This window comes from Ursus maritimus, unplaced genomic scaffold, assembly GCF_017311325.1.
Source record: "Ursus maritimus isolate PB19 unplaced genomic scaffold, ASM1731132v1 scaffold_31, whole genome shotgun sequence".
NCBI lineage: Eukaryota > Metazoa > Chordata > Mammalia > Carnivora > Ursidae > Ursus > Ursus maritimus.
The window spans coordinates 32,298,541-32,324,990 of NW_024425675.1; the positions used below are offsets into that span (position 1 = coordinate 32,298,541).

Here is a 26,450-nt window from a genome sequence, read left to right on the forward strand (position 1 = left end):
ACTGGCATTGGCCTGCAAAGAAGGAGAGTTTGTCCCTTGCCCTCTGGCCAGTGTCATCCCCACCTCCACTTGCCTGTAGCTGTTAGACATGCAGGAGTTGTGACCGGGGTCACCATTGGTGGTTCTCTTGCCGCCCTGAGCACAGAGTGCTCCCAGCCCCATGGAGGGGAAACGGGAGAAGCCAGGTCAGAAGCACCGGGAGATGTGTGGTGACGCGGGTCTGTCTGTTTACCATATTTCAAGACATTTTTCCAAACAGACCTGGTCACTGTGGGGGCGGTTAGTTGTTGAGCATTCTAGTTAGTAGTCGAGGATACTGGGGGCTCTGGGGGTGGGGGGTATTCAACACTGCAACGTCTTAACACATGGAAGTAACTTCTGATGTGAACATTTTATTCAGAAGGGCAGGGACCCCTATTTGCGGTGGTTACGCCACAGGCTGCAGAGCACATCGTCCACTGTGGGGGCGGGGGGGGGGGTCATCTCTTCCCACATCTTGGCCTTGTTTTGTTTTGACTGGATTAGCGTGCTGTCCAAGGGGTCTGGGCGTTAATACCATAGTGCCGTTTGGGGAGGGGTCGTCCTGTCCTTTTACTTAACGTTACTACCCAGTATGTGGTCCGATGGAATCTTCTGGGTGATTCGGATGCATGTTTTTAAATGCTTGTTACGCCATTGTTTTGTCATTGAGAGAGAACGCAGGGTTGCCTTCTTGAAAATGAGTAAAGTTTAGTTACTAATTCCTATGCATTGTTCAGTTTTGCTATAAATAAATAACATCTTCATGACTTGCAGCAAACATTTATTTCTGACTCATGGTCAACTCTAAACTCTAGCTTTCATTCCGGGGTCTCCACCTGTCTGGCATGCTGGTCTCTGTGTGATTGGAAGTACGCTACTTCTCTTCTCTCGCGGTTTTGTGACAAAATTTAGCAGACTTGTGTGTAATGCTAGCAATTTTTAAAATGTCTTTTACTTTTATGGAAAAACACAATTTAAAAATGTACCTTTACTATCCATTTTTACTAAAATGATCATTTTATGTTAAAAATATGTTTTTTATTGGATTGCCAAAGTAATTTATCCTCACAGCAAAAACCTTAGCAAATATCAAGAAGAGTGAACAAAAATCAATACATTATAATTTCATTATTCTGAAATGACTGATTTTTTTAAGATTTATTTTTTTGAGACAGAGGGAGTGCACAAGTGGGGTTGGGGGGAGGGACAGAGGGAGAGAATCTTTTAAGCAGACTCCTTGCTGAGTACAGAGCCTGACACAGCCCAATCCCATGACCCACGAGGTCACGACCTGAGCTGACATCAAGAGTTGGAGCCACGTAGGTGCCCCTGACTACTCTTAATATTTTGGTGTGGATCATTCAATTTTTAAAAAATAAAATGACTTCAAATACAAGAAATTATATAAAGAGAAAATCTTGAAATCAGAGCAGAGCAGATGATGTCAAAGGGAACAGCTGACTTCTGTTTAGGAACAGCGTCGTTAAAATGATGAATTAAAAAAGTGTCAACACGAAATCCTGTGACGACCAGAGCCTTTATTTTAATGAAGGAGAGGTGCTTCCAGCTCTGGCGATGCTGTGGTGGGTTGGTCCGACATCCGTGACAAGACCCAGAGCTTTCCCTCTTCCCTGTGTTTGTTGTCGGCGTTGCTTTGGAAGACGCTGGAGAGTGAAGCAGGCAGAAGGGAAGAGGACTCTGCCCCGACGTTTGGGGAGATCGGCCGTGCTGTTGCTAAGGGCAGCGTCTCCAATCCACATGTGATCTACGGCCGCTGAAATCCAGGCTCTTCGGCTTCGGCTGTCAGGACGGACAGGTGCGGCCAGGACAGGCAGGTGCGGCCAGCAGACCGGAGCTGTGATACGTGGTGTAGGACACACATCTCAGGCTGAAAGGAAAGAACAGGTGGAATTCATATAAAAGAAAGAAGATACCCGTTTTTTCTTAATTTCATTGAAGTAACTTTGCTTTGCAAAGTCTTTTTAGTTTGATGCGGTCTCGCGTGTTTATCTTTTGTTGCCTTTGCCTGAGGAGACAGATCCAAAACTTGTTGCTTAGCAGGCTTACTGTGCGTATGTTTTCCTTTAGGGTTCTAATGGTTTCAGGTCCTACATTTGAGTCTTTAATCCATTCTGAGTTGATGTTTGTGTTTGGTGTGAGATAGCGGTCCAGCTTCCTTCTTCTGCATGCTGCTGTCCAGTTTTCCCATCTTTCACCTATTGCTTTTTCTTGCCTGTGTTGTTGTAGACTGATTGACCACATCGGTGTGGGTTTATTTCTGGGCTCCATGTTCTGCTCCGTTGATCTGTGTATCTGTTTTCATGCCTTGATGACTACAGCTTTGTGGTATAGTTTGAAATCTGGGAGCATGAAATCTCCAGGTTTATTCTTTCTCGAGCTCGCTTTTACTATTCACCATTCTTTGCAGTTCCCTACGAATTTTAGGATTTAATGTCTACTTCTGTGAAAAATGCCAGGTAAAGCAAAAATTATGTTTTGTGGTGGTAGTTATAAATGCCATTATAAAATATGTGACAAAAATAGTACAAAAGATGGAGATACGTGGAATTCTATTCTAGGTTTTTTGTTTTTTGTTTGTATTGTTTTGTTTCACCAAATGGCACAATATTAACTCGAAGTAGACTGTGTTAAACATGTGACAACTCATGGCTGGCTCAGTCGGTGAAGCGTCTGCCGTCAGCTCAGGTCATGATCTCAGGGTGCTGGGATCGAGTCCCGCATCAGGCTCCCTGCTCAGTGGGGAGTCTGCTTCTCTGTCTCCCTCTGCCCCTCCCCCTGCTTGTGCTCTTTCTCTCATGCCAAATAAATAAATACAATTTTTTAAAAAGATCTTAAGATTCCAAATATCAAAATTTGTGGAAAGGAACTAAAGCAATGTATAGAGGGAAATACACCCCTATAAATGCTTCTGTCAGAAAAGAAGAAAGGCTGAAATCAGCGATCCAGGTTTCCACCTTTCTTAGTTTCTTTCTATTTCATTACTAGTGTGTGGATATGCGACAGGTTTTAGTATATTGATTTTGTATCCTCTGACCTTGCTAAATTCATTTATAAGTTCTTGTAGGTTCTTGCTGGAATCTAGGGTTTTCTATGTATAGTGTCATGTGATCTGTATATAGTGAAAGTTTTACTTCTTCCTTACCGGTTTGGATGGCTTCCCACCCCCCCCCCCCCCCCGCCCTTTGGTCTTGTCTGAGTGCTGTGGCTGGGACTTCCAGTGCTGTGTCGAACAGCAGTGGTGAGAGTGGGCATCTGTCTTGTTCCTGATCTTAGGGGAAAAGCTCTGTTTCTCACCATTGAGTATGATGTCTGCTGCGGGTATATATACACACACATATGTACCCTTTTTCGTTGAGGTATGTTCCCTCTAAACCTGCTCTGTTGAGGGTTTTTGTCCTGAGTGGATGTTGTACTTTGTCAAGTGGTTTTTCTGCATCTGCTGAAATAACCACAGTGTCTTTACCGTTTCTCTTGTTGCTGTGATGTCTCACATTGATTGGTGAATATTGAGCCAGCCTCGCATCCTGGCAATAAATCCCACTTGATCACGGTGAATGATTTTGTTAACGTATTGTTGGATTTAGTTGGCTAATATTTTGTCGACAATATTTGCGTCTGTGTTCAACTGAGATATTGGCCTATAGTTTTCTTTTTTTGTAGGGTATTTTGTTTTGGTGTCAGGGAATGCTGGCTTCATAGAATAGGTTTGGAAGTTTTCCTTCCTCTTGCATTTTTGGGAACACTGAGAAGAATAAACAATTCTTCTTTTAAATGTTTGTTAGAATTCACCTTTGAAGCCATCTGGTCCTGGGTTTTTGTGTGGTGGGAGATTTTTGATTACTGATTCAATTTCATTGCTAGTAATTGGCCTGTTCAAACTTTCTATTTCTTCCTTACTCCGTTTTGGGAGATTGTTCTTAGGAATTGGTCCATTCCAGGTTGTCCAGTTTGTTGGTGTATAATTTGTATAACATTCTCTCATAATCCTTTGTGTTTCTTTGGTGTTGGTTGTTACTTCTTCTCTTTCATTTCTGATTTTATTTATTTTAGTCCTCTCTCTTTTTGATAAGTCTGGCTAAAGGTTTATCAATTTTTGATCTTTTCAAAGAACCAGCTCCTGATTTCATTGATCTGTTTTGCTGTTGTCTTAGTCTCTGTTTCATTTATTTCATCTTTAAACTTTATTATTTCCTTCCTTTTACCGGCTTTTAGGCTTTGTTTGTTCTTTTTCTAGCTGCTTTAGATATAAGGTGAGGTTGTTTATCTGAGATATTTCTTGCTTCTTTACGTGGCCCTGTATTGTCATCATCTTCCCTCTTGGAACAGCTTCTGTGGCGTCCCAAAGAATTTAGACAACTGTGTTTTCATTTTCATTTGTATCCATGTATTTTTTTTATTTCCTCTTCGGTTTCTTGGTTGACCTATTCGTTGTTTAGTAGCATGTTTTTAAATATTCGTTTGCGTCCTTTCCAGATTTTGTCTTGTGGTTGATTTCTGGTTTCATACCATTGTGGTCAGAACAGATGCAGGATAGGACTTCAGTCTCTAAATATTTTGAGACTTTTTTTTTTTTGGCCTAACATGTGATCTCATATGGAGAATGTTCATGTGCACTTGAAAAGAATGTATATTCTGCTGTTTTTGGATAGAATGTTCTGAATCTATCTGTTAATTCCAGCTGGTCCAGTGTGTCATTCAAAGCCACTGTTTCTTGTCGATTTTCCGTTTGGTGGCCCATCCATTGAGGTAAGTGTGGGTGTTAAAGTCCCCTGCTACTATTGTATTACTATCAGTTTTTCATTTATGTTGGTAAATAGCTGCTTTATATATTTAGGTGCTCTCATGTTGAGTGCATAGATATTTACAATTGTTATGTCTTTTTGTTGACTGTTGCCTTTATAATTATGTAGTGTTCTTCTTTATTCTCTTGTTATAGGCCTTTTTTAATGTCTATTTTATCGAAGCATCGTTACCTGAGCTTTCTTTTCACTTCCACTTGCGTAAATGTTTCTCCAGCCTTCACTTTCAATCAGTAGTCTTTAGGTCTGCAGTGAATCTCCTATAGGCAACATAATATCAGTCTTGTTTTTTAATCCATTCCATCACCCTCTGTTTTGATTGATAACCATTTAGTCCATTTTCAATCAAAGCAATTACTGATAAGTATGTACTCATTGCCATTTTGTTACTTGTTTTAGAGTTGGGTTTATGGTTCTTCTCTGATCCTTTTTCTTTTCTCTCCTGTCTTGTCTGATTTTTTTTTTTTAAGTGATAGGCTTGGATTCCTTTCTCTTTATTTTTTGCATATCTGTGACCAGTTTTTGATTTGTAGTTACCATTAGGTTTATATATAATATCCTGTGCATATAGCAGTTTGTATTACGTTGATGGTAGCTTAAGTTTGAACCCATTCTATGTTTTATGTATACGATGTTGTACTTTACATCTTTTTATAGGCATATTCTATAGATATATTTTATAGACATATTTTCTTGCTTTTTTGATTTATCCTCCATACTGGTTTTGTAAGTAAATAATCTATTATTGTGTTTGTATGTATTTGTGCAGTTTTTTCTTTTGCTTACTCCCAGTTATGGTCTTTACATTCAAAGGAATTCCCTTTAACATTTCTTATAGGACTGGCTTAGTGGTAATAAGCTTCTTTACCTTTTGTTTGGGAAAATTTTTATCTTCTTCTTTTTATCTTTTCTTAATAATAACTTCACTGGATAGAACATTCTTGGTTGCAGATTTTTCCCTTTCAGCACTTTGAATATATCATGCCATTCTCTTTTGGCCTGCAAAGTTTCTGCTGAAAAACCAGCTGTTAGCCTTATAGGGATTCTCTTGAGTGTAACTGTTTTCTCTTGTTGCTTTTAAAATTCTCTGTTACCATTTTTTTGCCTTTTTAATTAAGCTGTGTCTTGGTGTGGATCTCTTTGGTTGATTTTGTTGGGGACTTTCTGTGTCTTCCAAATCTGGATTTCTGTTTCCTTCCCCAGATTAGGGAAGTTTTCAACTATTATTTCTTCAAGTAAATTTTCAGCCCCCTTTTCTCTCTCTTCTCCTTCTGGGATTCCTGTAATGCAAATGTTATTATGCTTGATGGTGTTGCTGAGTTCCCTTAATCTATTCTCATTTTTTATTATTCATTTTTCTTTTGCTTTTCAGCTTGGTTTCCTCCATTACTGTCTTCTAGCTCACTGATACATTCTTCTGCTTCCTCTAGTCTGCTTTTATTCCATCTAGTGTATTTCTAATTTCAGCTGTTGAGTTCTTCATCTCTGATTGGTTCATTTTTATATTTTCTATTTCTTTTTTGAGGGTCTCTCTGAGTCTTCCACTCCTTTCTCAAGTCTAGTATCTTTATGATCATTACTTTGAATTCCTTAGCAGGCATCTTGCTTATCTGCATTTCATTGAGCTCTTTTGCTCTAAATTTATCCTGTTTTTTTTTCATTTGGGACCTATTCCTCAGTCTCATTTTGTCTCAGTGTCTGTGTCTGTTTTCATTTGTTAGGAAAGTCAGGTGTGTCTCCTTGTCTGGAAAGCAGTGGCCTTGTGAAGAGGCCCTGAGCTGCCCTGTTCGAGGTACTGGACAGTGTCCCCTGTTCACCAGAACCTGGTACTTCACGTGTCTCCTGTGTGTGTGGCATGCGCCCTACTGTTGTGCTTGAGCCGTGTTTGCCTTCCCGTCACCTGCAGTGACCCTCTTTGCCTATTGTAGGCAGGGTTCAGACCAGATGCCTCCTCTTAGCTTGTTTGCTGAGCTGTAGTCAGCTGTACTGCACGGTGTTCTCCTTGCGCTGGCCTCTGAGGGGCTTTCATTGAAGGTGGGGCCTGCAGTCGGACCAGATATCTGCCCCCACTTTGACTGTTGAGCTCGCAGTAACTGAACTCAGGGCTCTCTGTTTTTGCTGCCCCCATGAGGTTTTTGTTGGTGTGTGGGGCCAGCAGACAGACCAGCTGTCTGTCCTAGGCCACTGCTTGGGCTGCAGTTGAACTGGTGTGTGTGGTTATCTTCCCCTCCATGGCAGGTGTCCCTTTGGTGTGGTGCTGGTCACTGCGGGGTTGCTTGCAGAGTGAGATGAGGAAGGCACTGCTCTGGATGGACTCCTGTCCAGTGGGCAAGTTGGATGGGGCGGAGCCACAGGAGAGCGTGGTGGTGGACCTAACCTGTTAGACCATGATGGGAACTGGAGCCACTTCAGAGGGATGCCTACAAATGGGGCAAGTTGGGTGGAACGAGTCTGAAGGAGAATGTGGGGGCAGGGTGTGGTGTACTCTTAGCAAAGCTAGGTGGCCAGTGTCGGTGCTCGTTCCTGTAGGTGTCCAGGTATCTAGACGGGGGGCAAGGAGAGAAGTGGTGCCGGCCAGTTCTTGTGTTCTTGGAGAAGTCTCCGAAAGATCTCTGCCCGTCCTGGGCATGAGCTGGGATTAGTAAATAAATACCCTTCCTGTGTGCCTCAGGAGATTTTCGTACTGCCATATCTGTGTTGTAGCTCAGTGGGTTGTTTGCTGTCTCTCCAAGGGCAAGGACTGTTTCATAGGCCATCAGACTCTCCCAGAGGTGAGCTGCTGATTTTCAAAGTACCCTGAGTTAAGCCCCACTGATTGTAAAAATCCGTGAAGCCCAGCCTCACTGGTTTTCAAAGCCGAATGTTGTGGGGTCTCATCTTCCCAGTGCAGGGTCCCCCGTGTCAGGGGTGGCCGGTATGGGGTCTGTCCCTCTCCTGTCTCCACACTCGTGGTGTCCTTCCTATTTGTGGTTAGTCTCACAGGCCGGTTTGGTTCTGGAATGGGTCTCTGCCCCTCCTCCTGCTTTCAGTGTGGTCTCTTGTCTATGATCAACTGTGCAGAGCCTGTTGTGCTGGCCTTAGGGGTTTGTTCTGGGTTAGTTACACTGATGTGGGTGTCATCTAGCTGTGTTCATGGGACAAGAAGAAGTTGGAACCCTTCTACTCCACCATCTTCCCTGGAAGTCTGAGAAATCCCAGTTCTCAGTATTTATTTGAAAGAATTGAAAGCAGGAACTCAAAAAGGTATTTACACGTAAGTGTTCATGACAGCATATTCACGATAGCCAGGAGGCGGACACAACTTAAATATTTATTGATGGTTGAATCAATGAAGAAGATATGTTATATCCATACAGTAGAACATTATTCAGCCTTAATGAAATTCTGACATATGCCACAACATAGATGGACCTTGAGTACATTATGCTAAAAACTCTAATGCTTCCAGAAGAAACTAGAATATCTTTTGGACCTTGGGGTAGGCAAAGATTTCACAGACAGCAGTGAAAAAGCACTGGTTAGGGAAAAAAATACAGCAAATCTCATGAAAATTTAAAATTTCTCATCTGGTACACTGGTAAGGGTATGATGGTGAGCCACAGATTCAGGGTAAATATTTTCAAAACATATACCTTAAAATAACTTGTACCTATAATATGTAAAGAACTACTGTAAATCCACAATGAAAAGGCAGCTCGAAAGATGGTCCAAACCTGGAACAGGTACCTCACGACAGGTGGCATACTCGAGTCCAGTAAGCCCAGGGAGGGGGCTCAGCTTCAACCGTCAGGTGAATGCAAGCTGAGGTCCCCAGTGAGTTCCCCTTCCCAACCACGGTGGTGTCTGCTGTGGCAAAGATTGAGTGTACCAAGTGTTGGTACAGACGTGTCAGGACTGGAACCTCAAACACGGCTGGCGGAGATGTGAACTACCATAACCACTCGTGAGCGGTTTGGCGATTTCTTTAAATTAAAACTTGCACTTACCGTATGGCCCAGCAATGACACCTGTAGACATTTAGCAAAGAGGAGTGAAAATGTCCGCATAAACACACGTGAGTCTTCACCGTAGATGTTCTGTAATAGCCCAGAACTGGACATAACGCAAATATCCATCAACTGGAGAAGTATGAATGGATTATGACATAGTCATGTGTTGTGTTAGGTCTCATCGGTAAGACGCTGTGAAGTACTGAAGCACGCAGCCTCATGAACGAACATGTCAGCAAGTAGAATTGATATGGTCATATAAAGTCTGTGCGATTCTATCTGTATGCAGGTCAGGAGCCAAGGAAAGCGTGTCAAAGTCGTGAGCAGTAGCTGTTTATTCAGGGTGGGCTTTGATTGGAAGGACACACGCAGGAACTTTGGGTCCATAGATACGTCCTGTGTCTCGACTGGGATAATGGTTCTACAGCTAGATTTCCATGTATTAAAATGTATCAGTTGTACTTAAGATCTGAACATTTCACTATTTTGCACCGTCTCCCCCGCACCTGTAAATGAATACTGACCTCTGTTTCATAGCTTTTCTTTTCATAGTGTCTTTTCACACTTTCTGCAAGAAGAGATGCAGGCCGCAGGTGGCCCGTGGGGGCCGTTGGGTGGCCTGTTCTAAAATGCCGACCTGCTGGAGTTTTCGTAGGAACGGCTAGAGCGTGGTGTGTTTGGTGGTGAAGGGTGTGGACCCTGGAGGTGTTCACACCTGGGTTCACACCTAGCAATGCTGCTCCCCATGTTAAAAACTGGGACAGCTTCATACCTCTGCTTCCTCACTTGGGAAATGCTGGAAGTAGCCCCTCGGTGGGATTGTGTGGAGATGGCATGGAGCCGTATTGAGCCTGCCTGCTGCCCTCTTGTGGGCTCCTGGTTCCACGTGTTCTCCTGCGCAGAAGACCCCCCCCCCCCCCCCCCCCCCGCTCCCGCCACGGACTCAGATCGTGGCAGCCCTGCTTAAAGTCCCCAGTGCCTCCCTGTCAGACGTGAAGTGGGAGCCAGGCCACCTGCCCCGCCTCAGAAGCCCTCGTCCTGATGCGTCCCTCCCCAGGGCGCTGCTCTCTCTGCCAGCACCTGCTCATTCACCTTCCCCACCTGGGAGCTGCCTTTCCTCTATGCCATGGGGATTCTCATCTTGACAGAATGGCTGTTCTTACTATTCCAACTTCACGTCGACAGAACTCTTCCCTGGCCTCACACTGAGGTAGGCAGTGTTTGTCCTGTTTCGCTCCTGCCCCGGATGATTGCCTTTTGGGTGTCCCTTACCCATTAGAAGGTCAGCTGCGTCAGCTCCTGATTCCCACCGTACCCCCAGCCCTGAGGACGTTTACGGAGTAGGCGTTCAGTAAATATTTGTGGGGCGAATACAATGGGCTACTACACTCAAAAGGCCAAGCACAGTGACGGACACCCCTGGGGAGTGTTCGTGGAAATCACTGCTTCAGCCTGTAAGGGGTGACTCGCATTGACATGAATCACGCGGTTTGAGGAGTGTCCTCTGAAGAAATACCCACAGATCAACTAAGAAGAGAGTCACACAGCACTTTGCAGCCAGTATGTGATTATTTATGCAGGATCTAGGGTAAAAAAAATGAATCATTAAAAGTCTGAATGAATTTGAATGTCGTTTCTCTGCAGCTTTCTAGCCAGTGGTTTTCTACTTCTTTTCCTTCCTTCCCACCCCTGTTTGTGACAGTTTCTGTAGGAGGATAAACTGTTTCACAGGACCAGACCGAAGGGGGAAAAGGCGTGGGGCCTGCGGGGTGTCCCTGAACAATGGGGTGATTGAGCTCTCCTTTTGTTGTAGACGTCCACACAGAGGCCGTGCAGGCGGCGCTGGCTAAGCACAAAGAAAGGAAGATGGCGGTGCCCATGCCTTCCAAACGCAGGTCCTTGGTTGTGCAGACCTCGATGGACGCCTACACACCGCCAGGTGAGCAGCGGGCCCGCTGCCCGCTTCCTAAAGTGACGAGCGAGCCTTGCAGTTAATGCCCCCTCGCTCAAGCAGTCCCGGTCTTTGTCGCTCTCAGACTAAGGGTACTGTCATTCAGATTTCGTGAATCAGAGGCCCAGTGGATGCACTCTGAATTAAACTTGGGACGGAAATGAACATTCTCTATGTGTCTATACAAATGCGTGTATTCATCTTTTCATTGAGATTCATAAATGATGCAGCCTGTCCTAACAAAATTTTATTTAATGCAACAAAATTTTACTTAATGCTTCGTGTAGCAAAAGGGAAGAGTTTGTGCCTCCACAGTTATAACTGAAGTTGGGCTTCTCTTCTGCCTGGATTGGTCTGTACAGATTCTCAAGTCCTTCAAACATCAATATGTCGTGAGGTTGTATTGAGAAATCCAATGAATTGAAACATTCATGCAGTTACCTTAACTTGGGGTCCTCATCGTTTTCCTGTAATGTGCACGTACTGTTTGGCCTCTGGACACTGCGATTATTTCTGCTGTGGAGATGTGACAGGAGCCAGGGCAGCATGGCAGTGAGTGGCTGTGTGCCAATAAAACTTTATTTACAGAGACAGGCAGAGGGCCAGTCTGGTCCAGAGGCCTGCTGGCGACCCCACTCTTAATGGTTGATAACTACCGAAGTTCTCTGTATGGTGACTAACATAATATAATAAAAAAATATTATTATAAAAAAAAAAACAAAACTACCTAAGTTCTCTGCTTCACTTGACCCAAATAATTACAATCTTTGTATTATGGTCTTCAAAACCAGAGTAAAGCACAAAGTTAAATTATCCAGGTACCTTTAGAAAACATGAAGGATCGAGCCTAGTTTATTTGGTGTTTTTTCTGTAATTTTTTTTATTCCAATATTATTCATGCCATTGTTGCTGCTGTGCCCTTCTGCAGACCTGAATTACCTTGCACAGTACAGAGGAACGTACACAACACACTGTCGAGTATTTTGACGTTCAGTCCTGAGTGTTTGCAAGCAGGGAGAGTAACAGACGCATGCACACAGCATGTGATTCAGCGTCTTCGCCCCGTGTGTACGTGTAGTCACCATGTCAGCACACGCGGTTAGCGCAGTGCTCTGACTCTGTTCCCCATGCTGTGCTTTGCATCCCTGGACTCACCTGTTTTGTAACCAGAAGTTTGTACCGCTCAGTCCCCCTCACCTATTCTGTCCATCCCCCCACCCACCTCCCCTCTGGTAACCACCAGTTTGTTCTCCGTATTTGAGTCTCTTTCTGGTTTTTGTTGGTTCATTTTTTTTTTTAATTCCATGTGTGAGTGAAAACACACACTATTTGACTTTCTCTGCCTGACTTACGTCACTCTGCATCATGCCCTCAAGCTCCCTCCACATCGTAGCAAATGGCAAGATTCCATTCTTTTTATGGTGGTATATAGACACCACCTCTTCTTTGTCCATTCGTCTGTCCATGGACACTTGGGGTGTTTCCATATCTTGCTTATTGTAAATAATGCTACAAAAGACGTAGGGGAGCATATATCTTTTTGAGTTAGTGTTTCGTTTTCTTCAGATCAATACCCAGCAGTGTAATTGCTGGGTCATAGGGCAGCTCTATATTTAGCTTTTTGAGGACCCTCCATACTGTTCTCCAGAGTGGCGGCACGAGTTTGCATTCCCACCAGCAGTGCACGGGGTTCCCCTCCCTCCACATCCTTCCCACACTTGTTATTTATTGCCTTTCTGTTACTGGTCTTTCTGACAGATGGGAAGTGATACATGAGTTTGACTTGTATTTGCCTGATGCTGAGTGATGTTGGGCATCTTCTCATGTGTCCGTTGGCCATTTGCATGTCCTCTCTGGAAAATGTCTGTTGAGCGCCTCTGCCCATTTTTTACTCAGATAGTTTGGATTTTTTTTTTTTGTCTTCATTTGTATGAGTTCTTTATATATTTTGGATTTTAACCCCTTATCGGATATGCGATTTGCAATTATCTTCTTCCATTCAGTAGGTTGCCTTTTTGTTCTGTTGATGGTTTCTTCCACTGTGCAACGCTCTTCAGTCTGAGAATCTTAATTACTTCTGTGTGCTTTTGTTTCCCTTGTGTGAGGAGACAGGTCCAAAAAATATTGCTAAGGCGTATTTCTAAGAGTCTACTGGCTATTTTCTTTTTTTAGGAGCTTTATGGTTTTCAGTGTCGCATTTAGATCTGTAATCCATTTTGCGTCTACTTTTGTGTCTCGTGTAAGAAAGTGGTCAGCTTCATTCTTCTGCATTAGCTGTGTCCAGTTTCCCCAACACCATTTGTTTAAGAGGCTGGCTTTTTCCCAGTGCATAATCTTGCCTCATTGTCATAGATTAATTGACCATATCAACAGGCGTTAATGTCCCGATTCTGTTAATGTGGTGAAAAGTTTTATTTTGTGTATGTTTTGTAACAAACAGAATGGATTTACAAGGACAACAAACCCACTTACACCAAGTGTTTAGAACAAGACAGCATTCCAGGAGAGAGGCGTTTTTCTGAGCTACTTTTTTATGAAAAATGATGAGTTTAAAATGCAAGAAGCAACGTGATTATTCACGTATGTGCTTTTCCCGTGTTGAATCCGTCCCCAGAAATGTGGTTATGTCATTCATGATGAACGACAAAACTTCAGAGAACCAAACGTTGTGCAGATATCCTTGCAAAATACAAAAGAACATTATTGGGAGTGGTATTTTTGACGAAATTTTTGCACTGAATTATTTGACTAGCGCTTTCTTGTACACCGTGTAATACATTTTGTAAATTGTCATGCAAGAGTCCTAGTGATAATATCACATATGGGATAGTTTTATACAATCAGATGCCAGCACCATCATCATAAAAATTTTTATTCACAACCTACATATTTATAACCACACTTGAACAAAACCTTAGGGCTAAGCTTCATTTTCTCTCATTCTGTTTTCCTTGGTTGTGGATAACCGTGTCTTGTTAGAATTCTTCTCATGTGCACTGCTCTTCAGAGCATATTCCTGAAGTATACATTTTCTGTGTGAAGTGACTGGTCACTGACCAGTATCATAGTCTCTGGAAAAGATCTAATTGGATTGTTACACTCTCAGTCTTTTATAGGAGAAGAAAAATTTTTTTAAGTAATTCTTCCTCCAGTGTGGGATTCGAACCCACAACCCCAAGATGAAGAGTCACATGCTCTACCAACTGAGCCAACCAGGACACATTTAAATAAAAAATGAGGATAATTAAGAATACAAGGTTGAAAAAATGCACAATGCAAACATGAAATGTAAAGCAAACAATTCTTTCTTAATATCAGACAAATGGCAAGACAAAGGGAGGTCAAGTTATAAAGAGGGACCGTGCATAATAGCAAGTGAGCAATTCATCAGGAAGACATAATAATGAATGTACACCTAAAAGAGCTTTATAATTTATAAAGGGGAAACTGGCATAATGAGGGGAAAGTAGAAAAATCAAGAATAATAATCGGAGATTTAAAAAGTACCTTTCTTAAGTAATAAATTGTCAAAACAACACTGTCATCCAACTTGATGCAGCTGATATTCACAGAATCTTACCCTCAACTACTGTAGAATACACATTTTTTTTTAAGATTTTATCTATTTATTTGAGAGAGACAGAGAGCAAGAGCATGAACGGGAGGTGGAGAGAGGGGGAGGGAGAGGCAGACGCCCCGCTGAGCAGGGAGCCCGATGCGGGGCTCAGTCCCAGAACCCCAACATCATGACCTGAGCCGAAGGCAGACGCTTAACTGACTGAGCCCCCCCAGGCGCCCCACATTCATCTGCAATACATTTCTTGAGGTATAACTGACACGCCATAAAACTAACCTATGATAAGTGTGTAACTCAATGATTTTTAATAAATATATATAGATTACGCAACCATCGCCACAGTCTAGTTTTAGAATATTTCCATCACCCCAGAAGCTTCTTTGTGCCCACTTGCAGTTGATTCCCGTTCTCACGCTGAGCCATAGCGAGTCACTGATCTAATTCATATGCCCTGTAAATATTCTAGACGTCTTATAGATAAAACTATAAAATACGTTCGTCCACGTCTTGCTTCGATAGCATCGTACTTTTGAAACCCTCCCGTGCTGTCGCATCATCGACTCGTTCCTTCTCGTTGCCGAATTGTGTCCTGTTAGAGACTCCACATGTTGGTTATCCATCCACTGGTTGGTAGATTTTAGCTTGTTTCCAGTTTTTGCCTATTACGATAGGACTGCTGTGCGCATCGACGTGCGTCCGTTTGTGTATACGTGCATCATTTATCTGGAGTAGCTTCCTGCAGTTGAAGTAACGCGTCTTGTGGGTAGAGTGTACGCTGAACTTCCAGGAAACTGCCACGTCGTTTCCATACGGCTGCCACCGTTGTCCACGCCCACTTGCAAGATAGGAGATTGCAGGTTCTCAGCGTCCCTGCCAACACGTCGTGTCGTCTGTCTTTTTTATTGTAGCTATTCTAGCGGATAAGAAATGGTATCTCGTTGTGGTTTTAATTTGCATTTTCGAATGGGCCTGTTTGCTATTTGCATATATTCATTGGTTAAGTGTCCACGCTTTTCCCCATTTTTGAAATGCATTGTCTGTCTTCTCACTAGTTGAGAGTTCTTTATATAATCTGAATACAAGTCCTTTGCCAGATACACAGTTTACAAACTATGTTTGCCTTCCCTTAATTGAGTCTAGTATCTGTACAAAGATGTTTTGTATCTTTGTCTTATATCCTGTGACCTTGCTAGACATTTATTAATTCAAGAGTTGTTTAGTGTGCTCCTTGGGATTTTCTACATACAAGATCATGTTATCTGTGACTAAAGACAGTTTTAACGTTTCCTTTCCAATCTGGATGCCTTTAAGTTATTCTTTTTGCTGTATTTCACTGGCTGGAGCTTTGCCGATAATGTTGAATAAAAGTAAGAGGGGATCTCCTCCCCTTAGTCTTGATCTTAGGGGAAACATGTTCAGTCTTAACATTAAATACAGTTGTTAGGCTGAGGAGGTTCCTTTCTGTTCCTGCGTTGTTGAGAGCTTTTATCGTGAGTCAGTGTTAGATTTTGTGAAATACTTTTTCTGTGACTTTCAAGGCTAACTTAGGGGTCTTCTCCCTTTATTAATATGGTGTATAACATTAATTCACTTCTGAATGTCACCACTTGGTCCTGGTGTGTACTATCCATTTTATATGTTGCTCGATTCTGTTTGCTAATACTTTTTCAGGATTTTTGTGTCTGTATCACGAGGGTTATTTTTCTGTGGTTTTCCTGTGAAAAGGCGTGGGGTGGGAATGAAAGGTGGACAGTAAAGAGGCATGAGAACACCTGGTGGGGACGGCAGTATTTGGGTGGATATATATGGGTATATGCGTTTCTCAAAAATCATTAAGTCTGAGGACTTGAACATTTTTCCCAACAGGCTACAGATGGCCAGTAATGCAAGACAAAATGACTCACATGAGTGATCATTAGGGAAACGCAAGTCAAAACCACAATGGGATACAACCTCACACCCACTAGGATGGCCACTGTCAAAAAAACAAAACCAAACAAACAATACAACAGAAGATTACAAGTGTTGGTGAGGACATGGAGAAAATTGAGCCTTTGTGCACTGTTGGTGGGAATGTAAAAAGGTGCCCCGTCCATGGTACACAGCAACCCCGTGTCCATCCACAGATGAACGCAGAAGTGAGGGACATTCTGCAGTACACCCCAACATGATGAATCTTGAGGGTGTTACGCTGAGTGAAACAGCCACACACAGACAGACGCTGTAGGATCCCATTGTGTGAGGTACTGAAAAGTGGCCCATGTCATATACAGAGAAAGCAAACTGGTCGTGTCCAGGGCCTGTGGGGAGGGGAGGATGGAGGGTTCTTGTTTAATGGGGACAGAGTTTCAGATTTGCAAGTTGAAGAGAACCTTTTGAGGTAAATGGTGGGGACAGTTGCACAGCTTATGAGTGTATTTGTGTGGCCCAACTTCTTTAAAATGGTTAAGATGGTAAATTTTATATTGTGTTTTATCACAACCAAAAAGATTGAAAGAAGTCTTAGGTCTGAATTTAAAAAACGTGTCAATTTTCTTCTTCTGTAAATTATGATCCCGCTGTTTTACAAGGCAGAGCAGAGGGAGGGAATTTGTCTGGCTCCTACTATTACTGCTGTTTTTCTAACAAATTCCTAACAGACTTTCAAAAATATTCCAGACAGTGCAGGCCATGTCACAATGTTAACAAAGCGTGAGTGTGAATTTCCTTCACAGATATTGTTGTGTTGGAAAGAAAAAAAAAAGAATCCCATGTCTTGATTTAAGACAAATCGTCATTTTTCTCATTCTCATTAGATGTTCTTAAGCTACTCGTGGGTTTTTTTGTTTTGTTTTATTAATATTTTTTTATTATATTATGTTAGTCACCATACAGTACATCCCTGGTTTCTGATGTAAAGTTCGATGATTCATTAGTTGCGTGTAACACCCAGTGCACCATGCAGTACGTGCCCTCCTTACTACCCATCACCGGCCTATCCCAGCTCGTGGTCTTTTATCCCTCCTGGCATCTCGCATAACTCACAGCAGTAGGACCCGAACTCACTCCTACATGGGTGTTTGAATAATAAGGACACCAATGTTTAATTCTTGAAAATTTCTCTGCTAGGGGAAATCTTATGAAATGAAAATAGTTCCATTAATTTTAATGTAAAAAGTGACATGTTTTATCTAAATCCAGGATGCACAGTTTTCACAGAGAAAACATGAGTGAGAAAATTTTATTAGAAATGAATGTTAAATATATTTAGTTGCTTATGATATGTAATGTGATGGCGTATCGTCCTCACCAAAGGAGGACCAAAGTCTTGAGCACGTAGGTTGGTGGGAAAGAGATGGGAGTCCTTCTAACTTCTACACCATTGTCCCCGCTGACACCTTACTCTTCGAGGAGGCATATGGTTATCTTCACTCACACAGAATTTAAAAATAAATTATAGCTTGGAGACACGCCCCAGGTCTCAACAAGGGCTACAAACACACTCTGAAACACACGAAAGTTCAATAGCTCTTAGAGAATGCTGCCCCCATCCTTCCCGCTTGCTGTCGGCATGCCTGGAAATACTTACTCCCAAACTGTTGAGTGGAGCAAATTGGTGAGTATGTCTTTGAGATTGTAATATCAAAAACAAACAAACAATTTTTGTGGCATATTTATTGAAGGTGTTCTGGATGAAAAGTTCATTATACTAAAAAATAATTCATTATCTGAGATGTGGTGTAACTTCTCCAGAGTGTTCACATGAAAGCTGTTGGGCGGTGAGCGCGTGTGGCGGGTCTTTGCGACGTTCGACGCGGGTGTGTTCCTTGCTGGCGCTCACAGATCTCCTCCCTTTCACAGACACCTCTTCGGGCTCAGAAGATGAAGGCTCGGTGCAGGGTGACTCCCAGGGGACCCCCACCTCCAGCCAGGGCAGCATCAACATGGAGCACTGGATCAGCCAGGCCATCCATGGTTCCACCACGTCCACAACCTCTTCCTCCTCCACCCAGAGCGGGGGGAGCGGCGCCGCCCACAGGCTGGCCGACGTCATGGCCCAGACGCACATAGGTGAGTGCCCTACTCCCCTTGGCAGGCGGGGCGCCGTTTAGGAGCTGTGCCCTTGGCATTTACCAGCTCGTCGGTGCATCTCGGCCGCGGGATCCATTCGAGGGACAGCACAGAGCCCAGCCCCGACTCTTCTGCTGCTTTGCTGCTTTGGTTTTACTGTTTTGTGAAACCTTCGGTTTGGCCGCTTCTCACCGTCCCGATGTGTCTGACGGTTGGGATGCCAGGAGCTTTCTGCTCGTAAAGGAATGCGTGCCTGTTCGCTAGGGTGCCGTGGAACCCTGTGTCCGCGTGTTTTCTCCTCGCACTGAAACGCACGTCCACATGGAGTTGTAATGGTCTGACGAACAAGGCAGGGAATTCTAAAGTGAAGTTGCTCTACTCCGGGTATCATTCGAGGAGGTGGGGGCTTCGGTCACTTCTGCTTTCACCTGCTCTCTGCCGTGGTGTCTCAAGTTCTTGGCTGGTTCAGGTTCCATCCGATGTGGGTTCTGTAATGAGGAAGAGCGTCTCTGTTGGAATGGGCACACGGTTAGAAAGCCTTGCCTGAGATGTTTGAAAATAGTGAGGAATTACTGGAGTAGAAGAGAGTGCGTTGGACGAGCTGCTGGAATTGTGGGCAAGTGAGGAGCCTGTTTCTCTGCCCGCCCCGTGCCTGACGCTCCTTATGCCCGGACACGAGTCCTTGTCTGGTGTGCACGGGGCAAGTACGACGGCCCGATCTCAGCTCGCCCGTTTCAGCGATGGATTAAGACTTTTGAGCTTCCCAGTAAAAACCTTTCACAGACTGAATTACTTGCTTTGAATGTGGTGCCAGGAGAGTTCAGGATGCTCCCCGTTCAAACCACAACGTGGACGCGGGTCACCTTGCCACAGGACACACACCCCTCCCGGTGCTCCGTCAGACCTCGTGTCTGCAGAAGTCCCAAATTTAGAAAACAGGTAAAGATCGTGAATTAAGTACCATGCAAACATCTCAGACTCAGGTTTTCGTTTCTAGATTATTATCTACTTGAGAGAGTTCAAAGAAACTCAGACCACTTTTTTTTAGGACTTCGCCCCAAAAGCGCTCACTTGAATGCACTTGAAGTTAAATGCATCAGCTTTTAGCTTTGCTGATACAAGTATCAGAGGTGAGCTTTTTTCTCCTGCAGAAACTAGTCTAGTCTCCGTTCCCACACAAACGTGCTGCTGGCGTCTTCAGAAGCCACTTCTTCCTGCTTTGGTTTTTTTAGTGGGAAAAAAAGGGAACAATGATTGCTTTGTACCTCTCAGAGCTGTGGTGAGTAAAAAAGAGAAAATAGGAAAATTCTTATTTTTTGGGTGGTGACAGTCCAATGCTAAGTGGTGTTATCAGAGCTCGGTTTTACACCGCGAGTGACAGCAACACGGCTCCGTGAACACCGAGAACCGCTGTGGAAATCGGAGTACGTTACAGACTACTGAGAGAGGTGTGACGGCGACACAGGTCTGGCTTTGTCTCGCGTGTGGTTCAGAGCCTGGGGCAGCGTCCGCCCGTGCTGTCCGGCACCTGCGTGGAGGGTTAGACGCGCCGCTCACTCCGGCCCGGGAAGCCAGTGCACGCTGGAATTCTGTTCACTTTTAAGGAAGTCTCAGAATCTTACCAAGAGAAACATATAATTTCAAACAAATTAATCACCTCATCTGGTTCTCCCTTTGTGACGTTTCATGTGAAATCTGGAGGAAATTATAGCACGGAGGATTAAATTTATCCAGACTATAAAAGGTGCCATGACTCACATACCTCACGTCTCAAGGCAACCTGGGCAGAACCCACCGTGTGTGACGCTGCGGTCGTTCCTCATCGGGCACAAAGAGAAGTTCCTAGAATATCTGGAGATTTTCTGTAAATGTGAAAAATTTTGAAAGAAAGCAGAGGCAAGATACAATAAAACAGTGAATAAAGGAGAACAACAGTTCCTCTGGCAAAGCAGCAGAGGGGGAAGCGGAGGACTGGCGGCATCTGAGCTTCTGTCGCGACCACCCGAGGTGTAGGGGATGAGGGTGTGTGTGCACGTGTGCGCGTGTGGGTGTCTGTTGAGACCATCTGAAGTCGAGGACACGAAAGCGTGTGTGTACATGTGTGTGTGCGCGCACGAAAGAATCTGAGCAAACGCACCACCACCCGTACCTCTCACCCGCATCCGCGAGGTGCTTATCCAGAGCGATGGGCGCTGCTTCTGCCCCATCGGGGGAGGGAAGCCCAGGGTCACAGACCGCGGAGGCCAAGAAGAGTCTGCCGCAATGTGCGCTGTTGTACTCTGTTGCTGAAGCGAAATCCCAAGTTCTGTGGTTTTCACGGTGATGACATACATAGGGCCCCCTACGTGCACCCCCATAGTCAGGCCAGCTCCGTGTTCGGTGCAAAGACCCTTCCAGGTAGTTCTCCTTCCTTCTGCCCCACTTGCTGTCGGTCTCTCATGGTGTGCGACACAAGGCCTCCACGACCTTCCCGTTCAGAGATGCAACAAAACATGCCCCGTGCCGTCGGCTCCCGCAGGTCAGGCAGGAACGCCAACCCTTCATCGCAGGCCCTCGTTCCAGTGAGAACCGGAATGTTCCGGAATGTTCCAGATCGTTCCTGGGACGTGTTTATTCAAAACCTTGTGCGTGTAACACGCTCGAGACAACTGGAAAAGAGAGGATTAACCGCTCTCAAGTCCTGCATCAACATCAGAAGCCCAGGGGCATCACCCAGAGCAGGAGGACTAGTGGATTGCTTCTAAACTTCAGGAGACAACGTTTCTGAGAAGCATGGCGGGAAACGTGGAGGTGGAAAAATTGGGCGGAAAAGACTAGTATTTTTCTAGGCTGAGAGGTAAGAACAGAGCAGAATACATAACATAGTTTGTGGGGTTAGAATCAGACTGTTCATCCAGCAAATAGACTTTTGCTGGAGCCTCCTGGTCATTTTGTAGCTCTGGGCACGTGGGTGAGGCCGTGTCCCGTCTGCTGGCAGGCCCGTCCGAGACGCCATCTCGTAGGGCTTGCTTTCCCCCGTGTGGGGCGCATTGTCATCAGCGGACATTTGTAGGGGTTGCTGCTGTTGCAGACGGTGTTAGGGTTCACTGATGGGAATGCAGTGTGTGCTGCGTCAGCGAGCCAGTCCTCGTCAGGTGCCCTCCACTGCCCTGGGCAGCCACGCTCCCCACACACGTGTTGCCCGGTGGGCCCGCAGCCTGGCAATTACGTGTTCATGTCTAGACGCCCCTTTCCCGGGGAATTTATTCTGAGGGCTTGAATGGCCACCATGGTGATAAATTCCCCCATTTATTTATGTGTAATCATCCGAAGTATTAAATTCGCTTGCAATCTCTATATTGGTACTTTTCAAACATTTATAGTCTTAAAACATCAGATACTTACCGAGGACAGTGATGTTGGTGAAGCTCACACGCCTGGGGCTGGGGTCTCCCTGCAAAGCTCTCACCCCAAGAGCTCCCCGACTGCCACACGGTCAGCACGCTTTCCCGTCAAAGGGCCGGAGAGTAAATGACATGGGTTCGTGGGCCCCGCGGTGTCTGCTGGGACTGTTCCACTCTGCTCTCAGAGGCATCTGTAAGCAGTGGGTGTGTCTGTGTGGCAATAAAACTTTATTTATAAAGACAGGTGGCAGGCGGCCCCGTGACGCACTGCTGGGCGCCCCCTGCTCAGGGAGCTCTACACCAGGCTACTGGGACAGCCAGCGGGGAAGGTGGACGGTTCTCACCCTGCGTCGTCACATTTAGTTGAGTGGAAAGCTGATATCTGCAGAAATGCTGGGGACAGCGAGCGAACATCACCACCCTTCTGTGTCCATCTGCTTGGGGAGAGTTCTGTAAGCACAGAGGCCTTTCCAGCTCAGACATCGCCCTGTCTCTCGCTGCATCTTCCTGTTTCCTTTTCTGCAGAGGGGTGCTCACTCTTCTGAGGCCCATGCTTTCTCTGATGCTGGTTCCTGGGAGGTCAGCTCTTCCCTCCCAGCTTGGGGTGTCACCGACCGCTCACGGCCTCCTCTCCTGGCCTGCACCACACGCTGGCCCTCCCCTCTCATGGCTCCTGTCCCGCTGTCTCTCCACGTTCTTGCTGACTTCATGCACTCACAAGGTCTTCAAGGCCACCTGCTCTTCACTGACACGTAGGTCTGCATTTCCCACCGTGAAATCCCTCGCAGCCCCCATTTCAGAGCGCCTCCGACACTGCACATGGTCCCCCATACCCCGGGACTAGCCTGTCGAAGAGGCTGTCGTCCCAGGAGCAGGCTCGAGACCTGAGCATCCGTGGCTCCTTGTTCCCATGACCCACGTGCATCCACGTTCTGGGTGTTCGGCTGCCGCACGTGTTGCAAGCCTTGTTCCTCTCCGTGACTGCTCCCAGGCCCCCGCCTCCAGGCCCCCGCCTCCCATCCGGACTGTTTCAGCCCCTGATGCCCTCATGTCCTTACCTTTCGTGCTGTTCGGAGCCCTGCTGCTCCTTCGGTGCTGTTAGGACACAGGTCTGCTCCTGTCTCTTCCTGCGGTTTCCCCTCAACACTTGCTTATTTGGGCTTTGTACTTAGAGTCAAAGTAATGAGTCTTGGATCCAGAAGTGTCTCACCCCTCCTCCGTCATGCGCCCCGTGCCCCGGGAGCACCTCACCAGCTTGCACACGCTCAGCGTGGAGCACGCCGGAGACACCCATCTGTTTCGTTCTGCTGTTTGCAACATTAAATGCATTTAACTCAGAAAGTAGTAACAGAGTCATTTACAGCTGGTGCACGTGAGTTTCACAGATTCTCTCTTGGGGCTTCTGAGAGGGTCCCCACCCAGCGGGAGAAAAGGCGGAGGGAAGCGCAGGCCTGGGCAGCAGGCCTGAGGGTAAGGATGTCCTAGCTAGGGGGTCGAGGCGCCCTGTCACTTGGTTCCCTCCGCCCGGTGAGGGCTCACCACCCCTTGTTCTGCCGTGGGGAGACTGAGGCCCGGGAACGCTGGCGTGGTGTCAGCAGGACCCGACGGGTGGGACATAGGAGCACCTGCTCGTCAGAACAGAAGAGAACTCCTTTCCAGACAACAGCTCAGGTACACTTTGCATTAACAGTGAAGACCTCAGTGTCCCCAGCAGCTCCCCCCCCCCCCACAGGGTCTGTGGTCTGTGGAGGCTTTGGGACAGTTGGAGCCCATCATCAGGGATTTGAATTTGTGGATATAAAAATCAAGAGGCTGTTGTTGGAAGTCGAAGGTTGCTGTTCTGATCTAGCGTGTACTTCCTGAGACCTGTGTGACCGTCACTGTCCTGTCTTCATGGGATCACACGGCATCCGTGTTTGAGGTCAGACAGCCTGGCAGGCCTCCTGAAGTCAACCCTGACTCAGAACTTGGCCCAGAGAAATGCTGGTGCACAGAACGGCCTCGCCCTCTTGCAGCCACCTCTAGCTGCCGTGTCCGGATGGTCCGCCTGGAACGTGAAAGGCGAGTGTGGATCACCACCGGCAGGAACGGGTTCGGCCGACAGCTGGTGACACTCGGAGCAAGTCCTCTCTGCTGATCAGCTGTGTGGGGAGGAGGGACCCGAGCAGGCAGTGGTCAGGCCAGGCCCCCAGCAGCAGAGCGGATGCTCCGACCCCTCCGAGGGCCAGCTCCTTCCCTCGAGAAGGTCATGTCTGGCCCACCTCCGTGACGTCATTGAGAAACCTGCTTTTCCGCCCGCACCTGAAAGGCGTGTGAGCCGAGCAGCTGGGCACACAGGGTGCTCTGGGGGTAACAGGGATCCCACTTCTTGCTTCCTCGCAATCACCAGTTGTATCAGAATCATTCTTTCCCCAGCGTCCGCACGCAGACCACGCATCATTCCCAGCACAAACCCGATGGGCGGCCACCGATGACATGGCCACAGCGTAACTGAATCACAAGCAAATCTGAATTAAAACCACGACGCAGTGAGCTCCCACCTCGGCTGCTTGTTAAGGGCTGTGGCTGGAGTCTTGCTCATGACGCGTGTGCGTCTGGTGCCTCTTCCCGAGAAATGGGAGACCCCAGTGAGGGCTCCACTTAGCCACAGAGAACCGATCGCCTTTCACCGTGGAGCGAGGTGCGTTTGGCAGAAGCAGTCGCAGGTCTGATGAAGACGGTGGAAACAGCCTCCAACATGGAAGAGAGCCCCTGACGCATGTCCCTCGGTGACCGGACAGAGCGGCCTCCCTCGCCCCCCCCCCCCCAGAGGTGTTCCTTTCTGAGCTGAGACCCAGGGAGTTGCCCTCGGGGGCGTGTGAGTCTGCTCAGGCCACTGTCACAGAGCACCCCGGGCTGGGCTTAAACAACAGAGGTTCTCGTCCCACCTCCTGGGGGCTGGGAGTCCGAGGCGCAGGCGTGGGCAGGGCTGGTGTCTCCTGGGCGTGCAGACACCCTCCTGTCCTCGTGTCCTTGCGTGGCCGTCCTTCTGCACGTGTCTGTGTCCCGTCCTCCTTATGAGGACCCCAGTTACGTGGGGTTAGGCTCACCCTAGTGAACCCTGTGGAGACCTGACTGAGGTCCTGGGGGTGAGGATTTGCACGTGACTGGTGAGGGGACACAGCTCGGCTGACACCAGGGCGGATACTCGGAAGAGGGAGGTGAGACGCAGGGAACCCAGCCGTCTGCGGAGGGCCTGTGCCTAGAGCTCTGGTGTTCCCAGGTCTGCGCAGAGACACCGCGGTGACCTTACGCGGAGACGCCACGGCTGCTGCTGCAGGTGCTCTGCTCCCGCCTCGCTCACCCCGTGGTGCAGCCGCGGTCTGTCCTTTAGCAGACGTCTCTGCGCCCAACAGTAACAGCGCTCGGGCGCTTGCCTGTATCGACCACCTTAAGGTCAGTGCTGTCGTTATGATCTCCATCGTTCAGAAAAGGAAGCTGAAGCACAGACAGGTGAGTAATGGGTCCCGGGGATCAACTATGAGCAGGGAACCGGGCACCAAACCGGGTGACGCTGGCAGCCCCAGCCTCGTGTGCACGTCCTCGTGCCCGCTCAGTCCGCGTGCCTGGGACCGCGCAGGTACGTCGGGATGCGCTGCCCACCCCGGGTTGCTCCCTGTGAAGCTCGCCCGCGGGTCGCGTGACTGCTGCGGCTGCGGCCTCACTGCACAGGTGTCCCTTAGTGACACGAGGTCCCCCGTGTAGACGGTTGGTCGCTCCGCACCGTCCATGCAGTCCGTACTTGTGGATCCGCCTGCTTAGAACTGTTTGTCCCCAGCTCCGTGCTCCTGGCCTTCTCGCGGGCAGATGCAGAATGGCTGCACTTTGACCCCCGATGTGCGCGTGGGCCTGCAGAACCCTCACGAGCTGCTGCCCAGTGAGCACCGAGACGCTGGGATTAACCGTACAACGCGTTGTGAGAACTGGTAGTCTCGTCTGACACGCTGTCCCTCACACCTTCATTAAATACAAAAACTGAGCTGCCCCCGTGTAACTGATGAGCGCGTGACAATCTTGACCGCGGTGGGGAAGGACCGGGGCACGTCTCGCTGAGGGACGCGGCACCAATGCACACTTAAAACACGTTTTTTGAACGGTTACTGAGTATCGTGTGCTAAAACAAATAGAGCAGCCGATATTTCCTGAATGCTTACCCTCGATCACAAAACGTCCTAAGAGCCTTATGTAGGGTTAATTCATTTCCTGCACCGCGCAGGGAGCTTGCCATGTCAGTCCCGTTTCGGGGAGGAGGACACTGAGGCATGAGAGGCTGAGACGCGCCCCACGACCTGGGGGGCGTGCAGAGCTGGGTGCAGACCCCAGAATTTGCCTGCAGAGCTCGAGCTCTTTGCTGCCTCTGTTACAACAAGGAAATTACTCTTTCGTGAACAAACACATAACTTACAACATCTCTGTTTCCACAGGCTGTTTGGAAACATTTTAGTTAATGCGCCACAGTGATTTATCGGTGTGGCTCCCGCTGTAATTTTATGTCTGGAGGGGAGCCGTCCTTGGTTCCATTTTGAGCAGCGAAGATTACCTTAAAGATCATCCTTAGTGGGGTGTCTGGGGGCTCAGTCAGGCGTCTGCCTTGGGCTCAGGTCATGATCCCAGGGTCCT

The 26,450-nt window shown here is 46.9% G+C and overlaps 1 protein-coding gene across 4 annotated transcripts in view; it reads left to right on the plus strand.

Annotated features, from left to right (window-relative positions):
• The window catches only part of DIP2C (disco interacting protein 2 homolog C), a 387,541-nt gene that overhangs the window by 228,395 nt on the left and 132,696 nt on the right, over positions 1–26,450 (plus strand). For all 4 annotated transcript variants that reach the window (XM_040645478.1, XM_040645479.1, XM_040645480.1 and 1 more), the window contains 2 exons: positions 10,644–10,769; positions 18,199–18,408. In XM_040645478.1, coding sequence (XP_040501412.1) covers positions 10,644–10,769; positions 18,199–18,408 — 336 coding nt within the window. The remainder of the gene's footprint in view (positions 1–10,643; positions 10,770–18,198; positions 18,409–26,450) is intronic.